We start from the raw sequence: 21,859 nt of genomic DNA, 5'->3' as shown, positions 1-21,859 counted from the left end.
TCCACTGTGGGATGGCAGAGCCATAGAAACCATGGGGACAGTGGAGAGTCTCACAGCTAAAGATGGAGTATCCTTAGCCAACCTTGCATTTGCACTGGGGAGAAAAATTGAGCTGAGCCTCTTATCAGGAGGTTGGAGGTAAAGCCCAGACTAAGACTGGATGAAGAAGCCAATGAGGAAGGCTGGGAGAGAAAGCAACCAGGGAGTGCATGGCTGGGAATTGGATGTGGAAGGGAGGAAGGATGGACAAGAAGGGGCAGGAGCAGGTTGGGGGGAGCTGGAGCCATAAGACCACAGTTTCTTGGCAAGCCTGCTATAAAAATCCATCTGAGTGTTGTTACTCCTCTGCTCTTGGCAAATACCCAGCAGAGTGGCCAAAGCATGGATCTGCCCTCCCTATGCACTGAGTCTCTGGAGAGAAAACAAGCTGGGTGAGCTGCACCCAACTAATTACACTGGGAAGTCTTTGTGGAGCAATCCTAGTGGAGAGCTTCTTCAGCTCAGGAGAAAACATTTCAGCCTCCTGTGACTCACTTCAGAAGGGTCTGAGTGAGCAAATCTTTCATTCCCAGCTAAGATTAGCCACAAGGAAGGGCAGTGCAGGGGAATGAGTTCCTCCAGTTTTAACCCTGATAGGAAACTTGACTAGCAAACAGGAAAGATTTCTTTTCAAGGTTAATATTTTGTTATAGATGAAATTTCCATGGTAGAAACTGGCTGTCTTTTCTGCTGATTTTCCTTTAAGCACCATGCAAGATACTTTTCTCCCCTTTCAAAAGAATCCGTAATGCTTATAAAGCAATTTCCTCTGGATGATCTTTAATCAGTTTAAAGGACACTTGGAGCTCAAGATCTCTTCATGTTGGGTTCCACCTTATCCCCTCTGTTTGCCTGCTGGAGAGCTCAACAGCCCTTTCCTTTCAGCCAGTTGACCCAGAAGAGGAGTTGAAAGCAAGTTAAATAGAATGCAGTTTACTCTGGAATGAAGTCACAACATGACAATTCTGCCAATCCAGGAAAATAACCCCCACAAAAATTGGGGAGAGGTTTCCTGAAGTGATTCAAAGCAATTGCAATATATTACACCACAGGCTGCCCAGAGAGGGGGTGGGTGCCCCATCCCTGGAGGTGTTCAAGGCCAGGTTGGATGGGGCAACCTTGTGTAGATCCAGGCTTGGAAGTTGGTGTCCCTGCCTGTGGCAGGGGGGTTGGAGCTCTGTGATCCTTGGGGTCCCTTCCAACCCAGACCAGTCTATGATTCTATGATTCTTTCAATTCAACTTGCAGACTAATGTCTCTGCTTTTGTTCCTGCTAACATGGATGCATCCAACTGCTGCGCCCGATGTGCCATACCACAGAGCCACACAATAGAATAAAATAACCATTTATTGTGCCTGCTTTCTGTTTAACAACTACAATATCAAAGGCTTCCTCAGAGCAAAATGATACAGGGCAGAAAATGGTAGAAAGGGGAAAATGGCACAAGAGAATGGCAGGGAAAAAAATGAAGGGGAAAAAAATGAAGGGGAAAAAAATGAAGGGGAAAAAAATGAAGGGGAAAAAAATGCATGGAGTTTTAAAAAGGCCAATAGTAGAAAAGATGGTGACTATAGGGTGCCCTTCTGCATGTGTCGGTCTCCACATCATGCCCTTCTCTTCCAAACACCGTTTTGAGGTAGGGCTGTATTCTTAGGGATTATCTTCAGAGCTCGGAATGAGCAAAATTATTTGCTGATGGAGTGTGACTTTCCAGGTAGGAGAAATAGGGAAACAGTCACACTGTACAGCTGAGGGAGCTGGGCTGGTTCAGCCTGGGGGGACCTCATTGCAGCCTTCCAGTCCCTGAAGGGAGCAGAGGAACAGGAGGGGAATCAGCTTGTTCAAAGGGCAGAGACTGGCAGGAAGAGGGGGATGGAGTGAAGCTGAAGGAGGGAAGGTTTAAATTAGATATTAGGGGGAAGTTTTTTACAGAGAGAGTGGTGAGGGGCTGGAACAGGCTGCCCAGAGAGGTGGTGGATGCCCCATCCCTGGAGGTGTTCAAGGCCAGGTTGGCTGGGGCCCTGGGCAACCTTGTGTAGCTCCAGGCCTGGAGGTTGGTGTCCCTGCCTGTGGCAGGGGGGGTTGGAACTCTGTGATCCTTGGGGTCCCTTCCAACCCAGACCCATTCTATGATTCTATGATTCTATGAGAGTTTGATTCCTTGCAATACAAGGCCAAGAAGCTCCTTTATCCCTCCCCACCAGCCCCTTTAGAAGCCCAGCCTCAGGATGCAAGCAAGACTGGCCAAGATGCCCAGAGTTATCACAGTGTAGCTGGTTTTCACACTGCTGGCACCGCTGATGTTGCATAAGGAGGTCTCACAGCAGCTGGTAGCAACACCAGCTATGCCAATATTCAGGTCAATCGTTGGACAAAAGGCAGAACATCTCTTGTTAATACGCTGGTTACGGTCGTTGCCTGAAGTGGGAGAGGGAGAAAACAGGATGAAAAGTCAGGTATTTTGTCTTGTCTGTTTTTTAGAGGTGTCAGTGATGGACTGGTTGTGCAATACTCAGCAGGGAATACGTTGTTCTGTACTTAATGCTGTTGTTTCCCCATGGGGCTTGGTCAGACTGCATCATTATTTCTGTATATGTGGCCTATGGAGAACATCTCCAAGCTTTACAAATCCTGCATTGTTTTCAGGACCAGCTGAGTGCAACCTAGGGCAAGAATTTGGACATCTCTCCTACGAGGAAAGGCTGAGTGAGCTGGGGCTGTTCAACCTGGAGAGAAGAAGCCTGAGAGGGGATCTGATCAATGGGTATCAATAGCTGAAGGGTGGGACACAGGGGGACATGGGCAGCCTCTTCTCATTGTCTGTGGGGAAAGAACAAGGGGTGATGGGCTCAAGTTGGAGCACAGGAAGTTCCACACCAATCTGGGGAAGAACTTCTTCCCAGGGAGGGTGAGGGAGCCCTGGGACAGGCTGCCCAGGTGGTGTGGAGTCTCCTTCTCTGGAGATATTCCAGCCCCATCTGGATGTCTCCCTGTGTGACCTGTCCTAGGGACCCTGCTTTGGCAGGGGGTTGGACTTGATGATCTCTGGAGGTCCCTTCCAACCCCCATGATTCTGTGATCTCTTCTTTACTGTGAGAGTGGTGAGGCCCTGGCACAGGTTGCCCGGAGTTGCTCCAGATGCTCCTTCCCTGGCAGTGTTCAAGGCCAGATTGGATGGGGCTTTGGGCAACCTGGACTAGAGAAGGGTGTCCCTACCTGTGGCAGGGGGTTGGAACTAGGTGGTCTCTGAGGTCCCTTTTAACTCAAACCAGTCTGCAATTATATGAAGATGGTAAGACACCATCATCGCCATGCCCTGGGATTGCTCCTTCCACAGTACCTGGCCCTTTCCAGTTCCACCCCCTCCTGAGCTTGGAGATGAGACAATCCTCTCCTTTCCAACATCTCCCTTTCCTGATTGTGTTTTAACTGTATTGTTCCAATACACTGCAATAGAGATGGGCTGTGCTGACTTCCCACCTGTTGCAAGATTTGATTTCAGTGTGCTGTGAGCCTCATTAATTCTTCCACCACACCTCACAGTGGGTGGAGGCTCTGTGGTCAGCCTAACCTGAGCCCCTTCTAGTCACCAAAGCCTTAGAAAAGCTTCACACTTACCAAGTCCAGTGGTAGAATAAGTTGTGAGACAGTACTTCTCGTGGTCAGAGCACGTGGTTGTACTGAGGCAGTGGAGGTTGGAATATGCATCTTTGCAGGTGAAACATGTCAAGGAGAAGGCTGCAAAAGAAGCACACAACACCCATCAATCACCTCTAGAAATATCTGTAAGGGCACATAACCCTGTGCTGCTCCAGATGGAGGATCTGCCAGCCCAGCAGCCACCTCCTGAGTGAATGAAACTTGGCCACAGAAACTCTCCTGGACTTTAAGCTCAGATTCCTGATGCTGATGTGGTTTGCTCATTTAGTAGCCCTCAAGGGATCTTCCTTCCAGATACTTCCTGGAATTCATTTAAACATCTGGCACCTGAAGTGTGCTTTTGGAAAGATCTCCACAGTATTTTACCACCTGCAGCATGGAACAAGACCTTGTGCTTTCTTTCCAACCTGCCTCCTCCAAGCTCTAGTCTGTGACCACTGGTCCTTGTATCAAAAGAGAACAGCTGATTCCTGCTCACACTCACCCTCATCAAGTCATCTGAAGAGACCTGGCCTACACACCCTTCCTCAGATCACACACACCAACAGCTCAGCAGAAATGACACCAGTTGCCTGCCAGAAAAGGACCTGAGCACGTTGGTTGACAGGGAGGTGAACATTAACCAGCAGTGTGCCCAGGTGGCCAAGAAGGCCAACGACATCCTGGCTTGTGTCAGAAATAGTGTGGCTAGCAGAGCCAGGGAAGTGACAATCCCTCTGTACTGGGCACTGGTGAGTGCTGTGTTTATGTCTAAAGCCCTTCACTACAAGAAGGACATTGAGGTGCTGGAGCATGTCCAGAGAAGGGCAATGGAGATGGTCTGAGGTACAAGTCTGATGGGTGTTGAAGGAACTGGGGATGTCTAGCCTGGAGAAGAGGAGGCTGAGTGCAGACCTTATCACTCTCTGAAAGGAGGTTGTAGTGAGGTGGGGCTTGGTCTCTTCTCCCAGGCAATAGGAAGAGAAGAAATGGTCTCATATCGCATCAGGAGAGGTTTAGATTGAATATTAGGAAAAATTTCTTCACTGTGGCATTGGAACAGGCTGCCCAGAGAGGTGGTAGAGTCACCATCCCTGGAGGGCTTCAAAAAACATGTAGATGTGACACTCCAGGACATGGTTTAGTTGACAGGGTGGTATTGGACAGACAGTTGGACATGATGATCTTAGAATGAAAGTCTTTTCCAACCTTAAAGATTCTATTACAGTGAATTATGTTTAAAATATTTTCAAATACAAGAAGGAAAAGACACACCCAAGAGTAACCCTGGCTGTACCAGGCATGATTTTTTTTGCTGCATGCCCCCACAACATATCTCCAATCAGGGCCAAGTGACCTAGATCTGCAACTCAGTGTTTACTGGGGAGATGGATGCTTACATGGGGCTGATTCATTTTCAGAGCTCTCCTGGGCAATCCTGGACTTGCAGAAGACAGAGCTCAGCAAACCACCCCCTTGGCTGCAGCAGACTCCTTTTTTCCAGCCATCTGTGGGGTGATGACTGCCCAGCACTACAAAATGTGTACATCTGTACCACTGTGCATCTGCAAAGCCCTGTGCTGATGGAAACAGCTTGCACTCAAGCAGGCTAAAGCAGTCATTCATAGCAGAGATCCTTGGGGAAGGTTTCCTTGCATGATAAGGGGAATTTCCTGCTCATCTGTTTATCTGGAGCAAACACTGCTGCAGTAATGTCATCCATTGGGGATTCAACTTATTCCCATTTCCAGGATATCCCTATCTATGGCCAGTAAATATCCATCTTATTTTTGTACCAGCACTGACCTTCAGCTTTCCCTTCCTTGCTTTTCATCTCCACCACTCTTCTTCTCCCTTTCTTAAGCTTCCATGCCCTTGTTAGTGCCTTTGGCAGCAATGTACCAACCTCATTGCTGCCCTTGTTTCACCTTGGACAAGTTTATCTTGCCCAAACAGGCTCTCTGCTCCTTCGTGTCCTACTAGTCCACACCTGGCCCCACCTCAGACCATGATCCCAGGTGACCAGGCTCACTATTTCATAAGAAACCACAAAAGTCCTTTTTAGGGCACTCTTCATCCTTCTCTGCCTCTCTAGGAGCTGTCTTCTCTTCCCACTCCAGCTAACAGCACCTTCTCCCTTTCCATGGCCGTGCAGCACTGACCTTCACTTTCTTCTTGGGTTCTGTAGTCCCCACCGTTCCCATTCTCCCTCTGTTGTGTGTCACTGAAGAGCAGCTAGCAGAGGACACAGAGTCTGTGCAGCTGGGCTTGTAGTGACTCAGATCCCACCTCCCTTTGCCCCCTTGCTCCACAACCTTATGATTTCAAAAGCCTTGAAGGTGGCACCCAGCTGGCTCTGACTTGATCCCGAGACTATTGCAATTTGCTTCCTGCTTTGGTCATCCTGGTGATTTCCATCTTTGAAGCCTCTTGGCTGTCCTGCTCTTTCATTCAGTGTTCTCTTGACATCACACCTCACATTTTCCCATTTTTCTTCTTTTTTTTCAAGCCTGGGACCCTCCTTTGGGCCACTCAAAGTGGAGTGGCTGCATTCTCCTCTCTTGTGAAACCTGACATAGGCACATTTCTGCTCCACTCCTCCGGGAAGTACCTTTTTCATCCCAGAATAACCCGTACACTAGAGCAGAGTCCCCAAACTGGGTTTTCCAGATATGTAACCCATTATATTCTTTAATGAACACAACTGGGTTTTCCAGTCGTGCAGCTCATTTTAGGCCTTAATTAATGCAGCTTCTTTAATCAAGATCATTCCAAGAAAGACTTCCTGAATCTATGCAGGGAAGAGTGGCCTTTGTTGCATGCCCAAGTCCTGCTTCATCCCAACCTCCCAAAGCTGCAAATTTCAAAGCCCAGTTGCCCTGATACCCTTCTAGCCAGGGGAGGGGCCAAGAGCCCTTCAGGGGTGATTTTGCCAACCTCTCTTTCTGCAAAGGTTGAGGTTCCTCTCTCACTCACCTATTTTTATAGAGGACTCCTGGAAGCACGTGGGCTCCTAACTGGGTGGCTCAAATCAAGACCCTGAAGTCAGATAGGGACAATTTTGATCCTCTGTTCCTCTAGGAGCAACTGCTCATGCTACTGAAAACCACTTCTGTTTTGATTGTGTCTGTTGAGGTATCTATTGCAATGAGGGCTAAGTGGGGTATGGACCACTTTAGGCATGTGCTGCACTCAGGATGCAAACCTGGGGTTAAGCCAGGTTTTGAGGCTTAAACCAGGAGGCTGAAACCCTCTCTGTTTTGGAGATCTCCTGCCTGTGCCTAGCAAGATGTCTGCTCTAAGGGAAAAAGGACATTCCTCAAGGAAGGTCTTCATGGGAACAATCCCAGTCACCCAGGTAAGCAATGTCCACCTGTAAGGCATTACCAAATGGAAGCACCAGCAGAAGCAGGATTTACACTGTGAAAATCAGGCAGGTTCAGGATTAATTGGAACAGCAACCAGCCTTCTGGCTAGATCACACAGCAAAGTAGTGCTGCATATGTGTTAATTTTCACCAACTGCTTTGGTAAGTTTGCTGTCTCATTACATGAACTCTTAAAAAAAAAAATGTTATTACAGTTGATAAGCTGCAGGAAAGGAACATTTTATTGCCCTCAACTTTCTCTACCCCTTTGAGCACAATGACTTAGCACATGCCAAGTTTAAAAGCTTGTGAAGTCCCACAGTAAGAACATTTACAGCCTCAAATTAAGTGTGACTATAAATGCTGTGCTAAACCAGCACCAGAATGGCCAGTAATTTGCAGGTAAAGCCCTACAGCAGAGCCTGGGAAAGATTCATTTTTCAATAAGGCAACCCCTCCACATCCCCCCCAAGCTGAGGAAATCAACTATTTCCCTCCTTGCCTGACCACAAATACACCCCTGTGTAAATGGGAGCATCTTCCAGACTAGTGGTTCTTCGCTCTTGCCCAACCAAGCAGAGTTAAAGTGCAGGTTCCCTTACCCAAAAAAATCCCCATCTGGTTATCAGAATGAGAATGGGACTCTATATCTCCATCCCTGTCTTGGGATCAACATCAGCAAGTTTCACCTCAAAGCAACAAGGTGCAAGAAAGAGATGGGAGCTAGAATTGCATCTCCTTGTGGCATGACCATCTCTCTACCAATTTAGGTAATGATGATATGTAATTGCAACCAATAAACAAGCAAGTGAAAAAGTAATAATCAGGCTGTAATTAGCTATATGTCAAATTTGCAGCTTTATTGTGCATATTGCCCTCTGCTCGTTCAGCTCTATGTATCCCTCAACTAACCCATCTTCTCACAGAGCTGCACCAAGAGCTCTCAGAAGCCTACACTGAGCCACTCCAAGTTCTGGGCTGGGACTGCATGAGTCAGGTGAGGTGGGTATCTCACCCCCCACCTCATTTTCTCAGCATTCTTCCAACTTCTGGAAAGATATATCCCCTGGTTTCTTATCCTGAGAACTGGAATATTCTCTAGAGTCTAATGACCCTTCAGCTTTACCATGCAAAACCCCCTTCTCATCCTGCAATATCGAAGACATGGATAGTGGACATGGAGTCAAAGATAATGGCTCCAACCCTGGGAGTCTTGGTAGTGCAAAGCAATCCTTGGAGACTCACCACTCTCCATGCACAGGGCTACGCCGAGCAGGACAAGAAGAGCCGACTTCATCCTTTATAGATCTTGCAGCTTCCAAAACAAGCAGGAGTCACCCAGGGCAGGTTTTATACCTCTGCAATGTTTGCTTTGCTGCTAGGCTAATAATTACAGGGTTGCTGTGTCAGATGTGGGTAATGTAGGATAACATGTCAGCGTCTGTATGGGAAAGTATGTTACATTAGAAGCCTAAAGAGGTGTATGTTCTCCCCCCACACACACACACACTTCTTTTCCTAGATGTTTCACAATGCAGCTTGTTCATCTGGTATGAAGTATGCAACAGTTTCTAATTCTGGGTAAGTGTAGGAGAAGCAAAACACAAAAACAAAGCAGTGCCCACGTGAGGAGAGGAATGGGGGTTTTGGTTTTGCTTCTTTTTCCAGGACAGCTTGGGTCTCAGGCTATAAGATCCTGTCCTCACACACTGTTTTAGTGCCTATGGAAATGGGTTGAATTTGAAATTGAAATTGGGATTGAAACCTCTGCAAAACGTCTCTCAGGATTGTGAGTGCAGCTAGATCACAAGAGCACTCCCCTTCCACTGCATTTCATAAGGGACCAGGCATCACTTTCTTGTGGGCCTTTTTTAAGCCTGCAGTTCAAAACCATCAATGTTGCTGTTCAAAAATTGCATATTTTATATGAGGGGAAAACGTTACCTTCTTACAGAACGAATTCCACTGGGCAAGGAAAATGGCCCCTTAAATTAAAAAATAGAAATAACACCCACCCCCATCACGTTGAACAAGCTGTGAATTATTTTTTTTTGCAAATTGCAGAAAAATAAATGTCAGGAAGGAAAAAAAAAACCAAAAAACCCAAAAAATCAGTTCTAGAGAATGAGGAATTGCCTGATTAAGGATATCAACTCATTAAAGTTGGGAGAAAAAATAAATAAGCCAGCCAAAATCATGTGAAAATGCCAAATAGGAGCAACTCCATTGGGTTTCCATATGGTGCTCCATGTTCCTCCTTTTTTATCATGTCTCACCATATAAAATCAGAATCTTTCCCATCTTCTTCTGGTTGCTGCTGTCTTTTCCTCCCATCATTGCCTTTCTGCCATCTAGTCATGGGGAGGGAGGCACGCTCCCAGAAATGGTCCAGCTGGATCCATTTCACGTGACATTCAGAGCTGCAGGAGCAACCTGCACGCCCCAAGCCCCTGCCAGTGACTCTGCCCCTTGCTGCTCTCCATCTGTTTCACTCCCCTTTTTTTCTTAGCCTCAAAGTTACTCAGATTTCCATCTCCCATTAAATATTTGAGCTTCCAATAGGACCCACCTACACTCATTATCTCATCAGAAAGACGTGCCCAGTTCTGGAGGTGATGTAACTCTTTCCAACACCTCTAAATTGGATGTATAAATATTGTTAGTATGGAGACCTGGGTGACTAAGGCAAGGAAATCTTTGCTTTCTCAATAGGTAGAGCATGAAACTCAATTGGAACAGAGGTGGTAATTAACCAAGAAAGCTCAAAGGAGGGGTGTTGTTTGGCTTCACAAGGCCAATGCCTTTGTAAGGCACCAGGCAGGTGGAAAACAGAAGCTGGCACCTTCCATGCCAGGCAGTGCAACCCTCCCTTCCCTCTGAAATATATTTCCCCAATCCAGGAGGGATTTCAGGAGTCTTTATTGGGAAATAAACTTTTACTGCTGACTGTTTGAAGTAATAGCAGAAAAGGGGTCTCTAGGCACAAGATGATGCTGCTCTGCAGCCTGTACGTTGGGCTGCACAGGCAGCCCACACTCAGATGTAGTTCAGCCAACAGCATCCAGTAACAGGTACAGAAATAGCAGCTCAGCAAGGAGCTTTTTTTTTTTCCACCTCCCCCTTCCTCCCTTGTAGTCTCACCCAAGCACAAACTAAAATATCTCTTGTCTCCAGCAAGCTGCTGAGATTTTTTGAGATGGCAAGGCTGTATGTCTTAAAGGAGTTATTGCAGGGTTTCTGACAGTTGAGATGTTCCCTAGTCCTGCTCTCCTCCCAACTGGTCCCATATGTCCCCCTGATATTAATGCTCATCCCTCACCAGCGCCAGGTGAGACAGGTTGAAAAGAACCCACGAGGGTAGAGAAGGACAGAGATGCTTAGGACCCCAGAGGGACCAAGGCAAAAGAGAAGATAATATCACATTTTACAAGTGATATGGAGCTATGAATTTCAAGAAGACTTTGGAAAGAGTAGCAGGGGATTTAACTAGGGGGTGGAGGATGGAGTGGAATGACTTCTTTCCTTTGACACAGTTGCTGAGTGGAGAAGGGAAGGAGAGTGTTTTCTTTGTCCTGTTCTAAACCTGGTTGAAACTGTCATGTGAGAAGGGAAAACTTCCTTTTTTTTTTTTAATAATTATTTTGGTGAAAAACGTGTGAATTTGATGAAACAAAAGCTGAGACTTCAAAGTAACTGTGACATTGGGATGTTTTTACTAAATATGGATTTTTAAATGGGCCAAAGGCTTTGATACTAATTTCACAGACTCACGGATCCACAAAGTTGGGAAGACCTTGAAGAACATCAAGTCCAACCCTTCCTGTCCTAAGCTAAACCATATCCCCAAGTACCTTATTTACCCATTTTTTAAACACATCCAGGGATGGGGACTCAACCCCCTCCCTGGGCAGCCTGTTCCAGGCCCTGACCCTGCTCCAGGCCCCTGTTCCACAGCCCCACAACTCTGCTAGGGAAGAATTTTTCCCTCCCAGCTGAGCTGACCCTGCCCTGGGGCAGCTTGAGCCCATTGCCCCTTGTCCCATCTCCTGGCCCCTGGCTGAAGAGACCATCGCCCACCTCTCTGCACCCTCCTGGCAGGGCAGGGGAGGTGGGGAGAAGGTCTCCCCTCAGCCTCCTCTTCTCCAGGTTAAATTTCAGAAATTATTGTGATTAACATATAGGAAAAGTGATGGGAAAAGTGGTTAAAAAGAAGTGAAACATCCCCCCTCCCCCCCAAGTTTCTGTTGGTCCCTCAGCCCAGAAATGCTACACTACCATTTTTCAGTCAGCCCACCCTGTATTTAAATATGCACCAGAACACCCTCCTTGCCCAGAAAAGACTAACAGAATGACTAAACCTAACCCCATGTTCAGAGCCTTGGGCACATGCTGTGGCTTCTCCCCGTTGCACGGAAACACAGACACTTTGCTGCTTGTCTGGAGCACTCCTGGAGCAGGACTCCCTTCAGATCTGCCTGGGATGCAAACACCAGGGCGTTATTTTTCCATGTACTGCTTCTATACCAGCCCTCCTAAAATGCACCACTGCATTTGTGAGCTGCTCAGCTGGGAATTCTGCACCATCCAGCTCCAGGAATGCATGCATTTTGCCCATCCCAGCTATAACTTTGTTCCTACAAGAGCTGCAGGAGACCACCAACCCATTTCCTCCATCCCCAAGCCTGGAACTGCAGCAGAGGAAAGGGAAAGAACAAGGACCTCCCCACCATATGAGACACCCATGGCCTCTGTTCTTTCTTCCCATTTTCCCTGTCCTTGCAGAGATGTCAGGAGCCATCACTTGGACAACAGCACGTTCTCCAAGGAGTCACAGAGGTCCTCATGATATAAGGACAAGTTCCAGGAGCACCATTGTCATCTTGGACATCGCCAGCATCTTGGTGTGGCACCTTTATTTATTATAAAAGCTGAAACCAGCAAACCTGCAGGGATCACACACAACAACTTTGCAGCATGGCCAGAAGCACAAACAATAAGCTGCCAACCCCCCAGTCCTGGGTCTTAGCAGTTAGGAAACAGTTCTCCCTGTTGCTCACAATGGGAAACAACACAAACAACTTTGACCTTTCCATATTGAGACCTTCATTCGTTAGCACTGAGTGATTGGGCTGATCATCTGGCTGTATGGAGTGTGTGCCTTGAGCTGGTGGATGCAACTGAGTTAATTGAGAACGGTAGCCAGGAAGGAGGAGACTTCCCAGGTGCTACAAGAAGAGCTCAATGCGAAGTAGAGATTCAGGCTCCAGCCTTTCCTCAGGCTGGGTAGAGCAAAGACACTCCAGAATAATGTGAATCTTTATTTTTGTCACATGCATGTTATCAAAAGAGCTTTCCCAGGGAAAATTAGTACAAAACAGCAAATGAAACAAGGGGGGAGAGGGTGGGGGGAAATAGGATCTACACTGCCATGCCATTTGGTGGGTGGGATCTGAAGCAACATCTTAGAAGAAGCAGGGTAGCATAGACCCTGTCAGAGACACCAGACAGAGCACGTTGGTTTCTCAGTTGGGGGAGTACCTTGTCGTTTCTTGGGCTTGTCATATCTTCACCCAACCCTGATCACAATCCTGCCCTGACGACACAGACCAAGCTGGCTGCGATTCCCAGGAACATCGCGGCGTAGCTGATCTTGATGCTGTTGGCACCGCTGAAATTGCACAGGGAGGTGGTGCAGCATTTGGTGGAATAAGCCGCCACCCCGAAGTTCACGTTGGTCTCAGGACAGTCTACAGAACATTTCTTGGTGATGCGGTGTCCCACGTCGTTTCCTGGGTGGAGGAGAGACAAGAGGGGAGAGCTGTGATACAAGATTCTTCTCCAAGAGCTGGCCAAAAAAAGGGGAGAGTACCTGAAGGGAGCTTATAGGCAGGAGGGGATTCGACTTTTTAAAAGAGCAGATAATGGCAGGACAAGGGGGAATGGACTAAAGCTAAAGGAGGGAAGGTTGAGATTAGATATTAGGGGGAAGTTTTTTACAGAAAGAGTGGTGAGGGGCTGGAACAGGCTGCCCAGAGAGGTGGTGGATGCCCCATCCCTGGGGGTGTTCAAGGCCAGGTTGGATAGGGCCCTGGGCAACCTTGTGTAGCTCCAGGCCTGGAGGTTGGTGTCCCTGCCTGTGGCAGGGGGGTTGGAGCTCTATGATCCTTGGGGTCCCTTCCAACCCAGACCATTCTATGAGTCTATGATTCTATGAGGGATATTGCTCTCTGCTTAATTTGCAAGGCAGCAGTAACAGCTATCAACAGATCTGATGACTGCTGGGTGAGTAGACACACTAAATGGATAAAATGCCTGGCACTAGGAGGTCCTTGAAAGAAATTCACACCATGCTTCCTGTAGGACAGCAAAAAATCACTGCCAATGCATCTTTAGGTACTAAAACATTACTTATATCCAACCCCTTTCCCACCTGGAATATTGGGTCCAGTTGTGGGCTCCCTGGGGTAAAAAAGACAGGGATGTCCTGGAAAGAGTCCAGAGGAGGCTACAGAGATGCTGAAGGGCCTGGAGCATCTCCCCAGTGAGGAAAGGCTGAGTGAGCTGGGGCTGTTCAGCCTGGAGAGAAGAAGACTAAGGGGGGACCTTATTAATGTTTATTAATATCTTAAGTATGGGATGAAGGGGCACATGGGCAGCCTCTTCTCAGTGGTCTGTGGGGACAGGACAAGAGGCAATGGCTGCAAGTTGGAGCACAGGGAGTTCCATACCAATATGGGGAAGAACTTTTACACAGGGAGGGTGAGAGAGCCCTGGGACAGGCTGCCCAGGGAGGTTCTGGAGTCTCCATCTCTGAAGATATTCAAGACCTGTCTGGACACCAATCTGTGTAATATGAACTAGGGACCCTGCTTTGGCAGGGGGGTTGGACCCGATGATCTCTCGAGGTCCCTTCCAACCCCTGTGATTCTGTGATACTCCCTCACAAAACATATGCCAGACCTCTCAGATCAAGCCATGGGGTCTTTTCATGAAAGTCTGTGTGCTCCAGACATCCCTGCCACAACGTAGTGAGGAACATAACCTAGGTGGTGGATCACCAGGCACCACAGAGGGATTCACATATGTTATATGTTGTGATCCTTAAATCTTAGTGATCCACAACTACTGACCTCATAAAAATATTGCCCATGAGTGTCTCTGGAATAAAAAGAAAGGGAAAAACCAAAAAAAGCTCCTTGACACGTTGCTGATACTCACCAAACCCTGCAGAGCTGTATGTGGTTATACAGTATTTCTCGTGGTCTTCGCACTTGTAGGTTTTCAGGCAGTTCCAGTTGGAGTGCTCATTGTCACACGTGTAACAGAACAGTGAGGAAGCTGGAAAGAGGACATATGGCAAACATTAGTGGTCTCCAGCCATGCCTTCCTGGGAAGAAGGTGTCAAAAGTCATGTCCCTTCTTGGAAAATACACAGTAAAAAGTAAGCCACAGGCATATTTTCATGACATGTGAAATAAGAAGTTGGTTTTGATTAATGAAGCTGAAAAGGCAAAAAAAAAAGAACAAACCCAGAACAAAACAAGTTTATTTTTTCTTTACTTGAGATTTTTGGTGATTAAACCTGGAAAACCTTTTTTTTTTTTTTTTCAGCCTGAGCAGCCCTCTTAGGTGACCTGTATTTCTCCCCAGGGTCCACATTGGTCTGGTTGACAGCCAACCTGCAAAAGTAGAGCTTGTGATTTACCTAAGGTGGGTCTAGTCTAGCTCTGGCAAGGAGGAAAGGAGCTGTCACTGTTCTCAGGTGAGCACTTAGGTGATAGCATTTTTCAGATTGCATCTGCAAAACACTAAACAGACATGAATTAATTAAAGCCTATGACACTCCTGTGAGCTAAATTACTGAGCACAGAGCCACATTAAAGGGAGTTCCCTGGGAGAGGTTGCTCTGGACAATGGAGAAATTATATCTACCAGTGCCTGGAACAACATGTTCTCAGTGATATTATTAGCAGGGTTGAGCCAGGTCTATTACAAAGCTAGAAGGAGGTTGGGTATGTATTTCTGAATAAATCTGAAGTAAATTGAGTCAAAGGTCCGTGCTGGCTGTGCTACAAACAGGCACGTGCCACCTCCTTCCCTGGAAATGGGTTTACAATTAGTGGAAATTGTTTCTATCCTGTACAGAGTTCCACAAAATGCTCCTCATTTCTGAGCAGGGGTGACAGAGGCCACTGAGCTGCTCTTGGGACTGTTTTCTCCATTGCTAGCAGTGGTGGAGTGCTCCTGGTTGAAGGTGACCAAATGGCAAACCCAGGGGTGGTAGGTGAAGGGGGAGAAGGGGTGTCCTCTGTTAGGCTGAAATGTCCCTAGTCCTGTTCCTCATGGCTTTTGCAATCCAGTAAGAGAATTATTTCTGCTCAGAATAGCCCCTATAAACTGAATTTTAACGTGTTTTTAGCAAGGCAAGTCCTCCCAGGGACTCTAAAGCCCAGCTGCCGAGTTGATCCAAATTCATCTCTGAAGTTGAACCTGCCCATGATGCTGGGTTAGACAATTACAGAAGCAATTTAAAAAGAGAATGAAAAGCCATTTGGGGCATTAACTACTCTAGGTGGGAGAAGAAAAGGCCTCCACTCTGAGATGTGGGGAGCTCAGGTGCCTTGGGTATAGCTCCAGAGCCAGCTCTGAGTGTCTCACTATATAACTGTCCATCTTGCACTGAAATGTACCCAGATGCTCTTTCTTAGTGCCAGGTGCTACAAGCACATCTGTTCTCCATCCCAGCAGACAAAATCATCCTTGTTGCATCCTGGTTGTAACTTCTCTTTAACGGACTATTCAGCACTCGCTGTTCCTCCATCCACTTGGACAAGTGACACCTCTCACCTCTCCTCTGGAGATTCCCCCAACACAAGCCACGAGTGACCATCCTTTTGCAAACCATGCCAGAGCAATCCTATGCAGGGTAAGCTTAGCAGATGCTATTGCATTTTAGAGTCCTGGTAGCTTGCTCTGCTCTGCCTTGCTGCCAGATCGCACGAAGGTTCTCAAACCACTTCGTGCTGGGGATGGAGACGAGACCCCAGCAGACTGAAATGCACTCCTGTTCTCCCACTGATGCAAGGGAAATCCCTCCCAGTCAGGAAACAGCAACAGCTTAAACCATTACAGCTCTTACAAAGCCTTGCCTGCGTCCGGCCTCCGCCCGCCATCAGCTCCTAGTTTTGCAAATGCAGGCAGAAATAGACTTAACAGTGCAAAAAGTCTTCCTGTACTCCTCAGGATTGCCAAGAGATGCACAGAGCCAATGTTTCCAACTGAGTATTTCCTCACAATGATCTAGTTAGATCTGCAGAGCCTTTTTTTTTTGGACGAGGACAAGCACAGAGCGTTGCAGATGCCATTATAAACACACCACTCACAGACACTTAAAAAAGAAAGCTCTTCAAGCCTCCAAGCAAAGAGCTCTTAGGCTTTCAAATATCTGCCAGCAACCTAGTTTCTTAATTGTAATGTCATTCTGGGAAATAAAGTGAAATGCTGTTGACTGCAACACCAGCTCTGTTACTTTTATCAACCCCTCCTGCAGTTCGATTCGGGAGCAAAAATAAAACCAGAAGGCAAAACTGTGAGCCCAGCTTAACTCCTATTAGCATTTCTCAGTTCACAAGTCTGTCTTCCGATGTGAGCTTGTCAGAGCTTGATCTTGAGGTGTGAGAAACCAGAGCAGTCAGCTCATCTGCTTTGGGTTATTGGCACCTCGGCGGAACTTGCCCCAAAGTTAAGAGGCGACCACACGTAAATACTGCTTGATGCAGCTGATGCCAAAGAAAAACTGCAATACCAAGGCCACAACCAATTGCAACAAAAGCTGTCAGACCTTCTTGTCCTTGCATTGTTCCTAGTTTCCCTTCTAATAATTCCATCCTCTCCCAGCCTCCGTATCTCCTTACCTTGCTCGGCACACAGGACTGCCGCCAGCAGGGCAATCAGAAAAGCCCTCATGGTCGTCGTGCCCTCAGAGCTTGAAGAATGTGGGAAGGTGCACCACAGGAAGGTTTTATACAGGGACTGCGTTTACTTTGACTTCCTTTGATTGCAGTAATTTGAGGGTTTGGGAGTGACAGCACATAAGATGGGCGTGTTTGTGCGTAGGAACTTATTACGAGGCTCCAGGTGGCAATTTCTTTTACATCTCATTCAGATCCAATCTCTTTCTATTTTTTTTTTTTTCCCCCAAGTCCTACCCCTGCTGACCATCTCTGCATTGCTAATTTGGGCAACAGTTTAACATGGGAGTCCCTTCTTACTCCGTTGGGCTGAACTGAGAAACCTGGAGCAAAGCAGATACAGCTGCCTTGGGCCAGCGTGGCTCATCACTTGCAAGACAGTAGCTATCACCTGGCATCCTCCATCCTTTGCCCCGTCCCTGGAGATGTTCAAGGCCATGTTGGATGAGGCCCTGGGCAGCCTTGTGTAGATCCAGGCCTGGAGGTTGGTGTCTCTGCCTGTGGCAGGGGGGTTGGAGCTCTCTGATCCTTGGGATCCCTTCCAACCCAGACCATTCTATGATTCTATGATTCTATGATCCTCTCTGCCACCATATGAAAGCTTCATGTCTGTGGGAAGTCATTCTAAGTTACCTCACTTGTACTAAGAAAAGTACTTATGCAGAAAAACAAGTTCTATTGTTTTTGCAAGGACACTAATTATGCCTGGAAATCACTTAGAGGCTCCTATGGACCATGTAGGGATGTGATCTAGTGCTTTCGTTTTGCTCTGCTTCTCTGTCCTCCAGAAGCATCCAGGGTTTCCAAGCAACAATGTTTGTTGATACCTGTAGACCAACTCTAGACTCAGTCAGGTTTTTCCAGTCCCTCATGACCTTTCCAGTCTTTCTGGGCTCCCTCTATCTGTTTCCAAAACCACTTCATCACCTCCTGCCAAATGGTGGAGAAGACAGCAGAGACAGAAAGCACCCAAAAATGACTGCAGGAGTTAAACTATGAATGAGAGTGAAAATTGCTGAGAAATAGAACAAGAAGACATCTCAGCAAACCAGGACCCATTGTCTTTAAAGACAGAAATGACCAAGGGAAGTTGAGAGTCAAAGGTGTGTAAGGTCACAAATTATGTGGAAACAGAATAAAGACCTTCCATTTGCTCTTTCTTCTCATCAAATTAATCACCAAGGAGTTGGTTCAGAGGGTCTTCCTCTGATGGCTTGTCTGCAAGATCCTAAGCAAATGTCCCCATCTCCAACCCCTGTGGTGGGTCTTTGGCTTCATTCTTCCTCTGGACAGTTCCTCCTTTTCTACAGCAGCTTTGGCCCCCAACAATTTTGGTGTCTCTGCTTGTGTCCAGAGCTGGGTGGACAGGATGAGCATCCAGTTATCAATGTTTTCCACTCTTCCCTGGATTCACCCTGACCTTGAGCATGAATCTTTAATTATCTCCTCTTTTAGCAAGGATGTGGATTAAAGCTAAAGAAAGGAAGGTTTAAATTAGATATTAGGGAGAAGTTCTTTCCAGAGAGAGTGTTGAGGGGCTGGAACAGGCTGCCCAGAGAGGGGGTGGATGCCCCATCCCTGGAGGTGTTCAGGGCCAGGTTGGATGGGGCCCTGGGCAACATTGTGTAGATGCAGACCTGGAGGTTGGTGTCCCTGCCTGTGTCAGGGGGGTTGGAGCTCTATGATCCTTGGGGTCCCTTCCAATCCATGCCATTCTATGATTCTATGTGGGAGACCCACATGACAGATCATGTAGCAGCTCTACTTTGGAAGTAATCTCTGAAAAATCATGCTCTCTGAACAAGACTGTGTATAAACTCATGCATGGGTGACATCAGGCAGGAAACATGGATCTGCTGAAGCACGGGAGGAAATACTTGGTACTAGTCCATGTTTATTTTACGTGTAACAGCCAGAATTCTCTCAGCCAGCTGGAGAAAGGGAACTCAAAACTTCATTTCCTCCCATCCACATCAAAAATCCAGAAACGAAACTGAATTATCACTCCCGAGTTCACCTCATCTTGGAACCAACTGAGCAGAAAAATGCAGCTCCTCAGCAGGAAGAGGGGAGCAATGCAGGAACCCATCAACCCAAAGAGAAAGAAGAAAGGCTTTGGAATTAAACCAAGTAAATGAACAGTAAATAAATGACACTGTTAAAGCATAAGCGCAGCTGAATAGGAAATCTACAAGTGAGAAATGAGCTGTTGGAAGTGGAAGTGTGAGAAAGCATTTAAATAGATTAGAGAGAGGGAAGGTTAATGATAAGAAACAAGATTAATATTTCACCCAGAAGTGGAAAGAGGAAAGTAGGGGGGTGGGGGGGGTGGGGGGGTGGGAGTTGAGAAATCTTGGCACGAAGTAAAATAAATCAAACAAGCACACAAAGCTTGGGGTGAAATAATTAAAGACAGGCCAAGTGAGGGTAAGAAATAAGAGAGGGTGGGAGGGAAGTATCGATGCTTCACAGTTCCTGCTACGGTGGCATTACTTAGCGCTGTGCAAAAGGTGCATGTTGTTATGTGCAGACACTGTTCAGCTCTTACCCACAACCCTTAAAGGTGTGAGGAGTGTGTTCTACAGCTCCACAGATCCCAATTTAACCAACTACCAGAGTTAAGGCTGTGGGGTGTCTTGTGGAGCCTGGATGGGGAAGGTATTTGGGGCATCACCTCACCCCTATTCCCATGTCCCTGAAAGAGATGACTGGAAAAGCTTTGGGACCCAGACTGGGATCTGGCCAGGTCCCAAACCCACGCTATTCTCCTGTGCTGTTGATATTGCAATCACGCTCAGGGCCAACTCAAGGGCTCTGGGCTCCAACCAGCACCACAGAGGTGGAGTTGGGGGGGACAGGGCTCCTTTGAAGCAGCGAGCAGCCTACTCCTTTCAAGCAAAGGGAGAAGAGAGCTGGAAGTAAAGCCAGGGCAAAGACAACTGAGGTAGTAGGAAGTGCAGGTGGTGACAGGAGACTTCAGGGAACACAGCATGGAGGTGTTAAAACCACTTTCCCAGGGACACTAAAAAAAGAAGGAGAGAGGGGAGGGTAGCAGGGTGAACCTTGCTGCAGACAGTGGATGTTAACAAAGGATGTTAAACAGTTAACAGAGCCTGGGAGTTTGAAAGGAAGAAACCTTAACCCACTTCAAGCTTGGCAGCCGACAGTGTGTGTTTGTGCCAGACCTTGGGAGTGTGTTGTGCAAGGCCAGTCCCTTTTTTTTTTGTGTAACAGGAGTCAGACAAAGCGTGTTTTCAACCCGTGATGGAGCCGTGAGGTGGAGCAAACTGCCAGGTCTGGGGTTGTTTCCATGTCAGCCATCCCCACTTTCTCCCTTTTTTCCTCTCTGGGAGGTGGTTCTAATTGCAGCTCTTCCTCTCTGCTTTGGGGAGGAAGCTCTCTGTTTCAGCTCAGGGTTGTAAACTGAAGGCTTCAAGAGGGAAAGGAGAGAACATGAGACGAGGTGAGAAGGCAGCAGCCATGGGTAGTGCTCCCAGTGTCCATGAGTCATGCAGATGGTACATCTGCAAGCAGTCCAGCCCAGCCCTGGACAGTATCAGAGTGATCTGGTCGTGTCATCTCCTCCTTCCTTGACAGGTCAAGGAAGGCTGGGTTGCTTCATCTGGCTGTGCAATGGCAGCAGGTTTAGGTGAAGGATTTGAAGCAGGGAGATCACAGGATCCAGAACCCCAGGAGAAAAGGAAGACTTGAATGTGATATTTTGACTTCAGGCTGCCCAGAGAGGGGGTGGATTCCCCGTCCCTGGAGGTGTTCAAGGCCAGGTTGGATGGGGCCCTGGGCAGCCTTGTGTAGCTCCAGACCTGGAGGTTGGTGTCCCTGCCTGTGGCAGGGGGGTTGGAGCTCTATGATCCTTGGGGTCCCTTCCAACCCAGACCATTCTATGATTCTATGATTCTATGACTTTTCCACCTGCTGCAGGCAGCCTGCTCTATTCTACCCTTTCCCAAAGCACCTCTGGGTCTGTAGTTTACCTGGTAGGCTTCAAACAACAGGACAAAGCTCCTCAGGTCAGCCTCATGGCAGATGACAGAGGCTACCAAACCTCTGCCTCTAGGAAGGACCCAGATCCACTGTGTCTAGCTGAAATACAAGGTGGTCTGGGTAGACTTGCATCTCAGCATGACAGCATTTTTCACCAGGTTTTGAATCTATAAATATATATAGATAGATTTTAACCTTTAAGCCCATTTAACTAGGCTATCCTTCAGGTTACCAGACACCTTGCTATTGGTCACAAAGGGTGAGGAACCTGAACCCTTTGGGGCTGCAGCTACAAGCCAACAGGAAACCAAAGCCATTTTGTTACATCTCCTAATAATAATAATGGATAATTCAGTCCCATCAGCTTGAAGACTCATGGAGAAATACCACCATGATTGACAACCCGACCAATGCCCTGCCTGAAGGGCCAAATCCAGACTAGCTCACCAAACAGGGCATCAGCCCAGCCCCAACGCCATCCATGTCACTGGATCATCAACATGGCTTGGGCACACCCCAACCAGCATTGTCTCAAACAGTGCCCTGACATGGGGCTGCTCCTTGCAAGCAATTTGTCTGTAACCACTTTGTAGAGAAAATAGTTTAGAGTTATGGATGTGAATCACCCCTCTTGGATCCAAGGCGGAGGTTTATTATTCTGCAGGGGTGTTTGTTCAGCCAGGAGGGAACATAGTGGAGACTTACAGGGTCTAAAGGTAAAAAGGCAGTGGAGGATGGTTGGGAGGAGAAAGAAGAGGTGAAAGAGAAAAACCCATTACCTTCTTTGAGATTCTTCCCCAAAGAGTTAATGCCAGTCCTCACCAAGGAGGACACTGCTGG

General features: G+C 47.4%; 2 protein-coding genes across 2 annotated transcripts; both read right to left on the bottom strand.

The window, feature by feature from the left end:
* Positions 1–2,249: 2,249 nt before the first annotated feature.
* Positions 2,250–8,343, bottom strand: LOC311205457 (lymphocyte antigen 6E-like; the record flags this gene model as incomplete). The annotated part of the gene is made up of 3 exons (XM_084279888.1): positions 2,250–2,458; positions 3,659–3,778; positions 8,292–8,343. 3 exons carry the CDS (start codon positions 8,341–8,343, stop codon positions 2,250–2,252), a joined length of 381 nt encoding a protein of 126 aa, XP_084136014.1.
* Positions 8,344–12,626: 4,283 nt separating this feature from the next.
* On the bottom strand, positions 12,627–17,012 carry LOC311205458 (lymphocyte antigen 6E-like; the record flags this gene model as incomplete). The annotated part of the gene is made up of 3 exons (XM_084279889.1): positions 12,627–12,835; positions 14,265–14,384; positions 16,961–17,012. The coding sequence occupies 3 exons, from the start codon at positions 17,010–17,012 to the stop codon at positions 12,627–12,629; spliced, it is 381 nt and encodes a 126-aa protein (XP_084136015.1).
* Positions 17,013–21,859: the final 4,847 nt, after the last annotated feature.

This window comes from Gallinula chloropus (assembly GCF_964237585.1).
Source record: "Gallinula chloropus genome assembly, chromosome: 2".
NCBI lineage: Eukaryota > Metazoa > Chordata > Aves > Gruiformes > Rallidae > Gallinula > Gallinula chloropus.
Note: the sequence above shows the minus strand (reverse complement) of the source record. Positions and strands in the feature narration are given on the sequence as shown.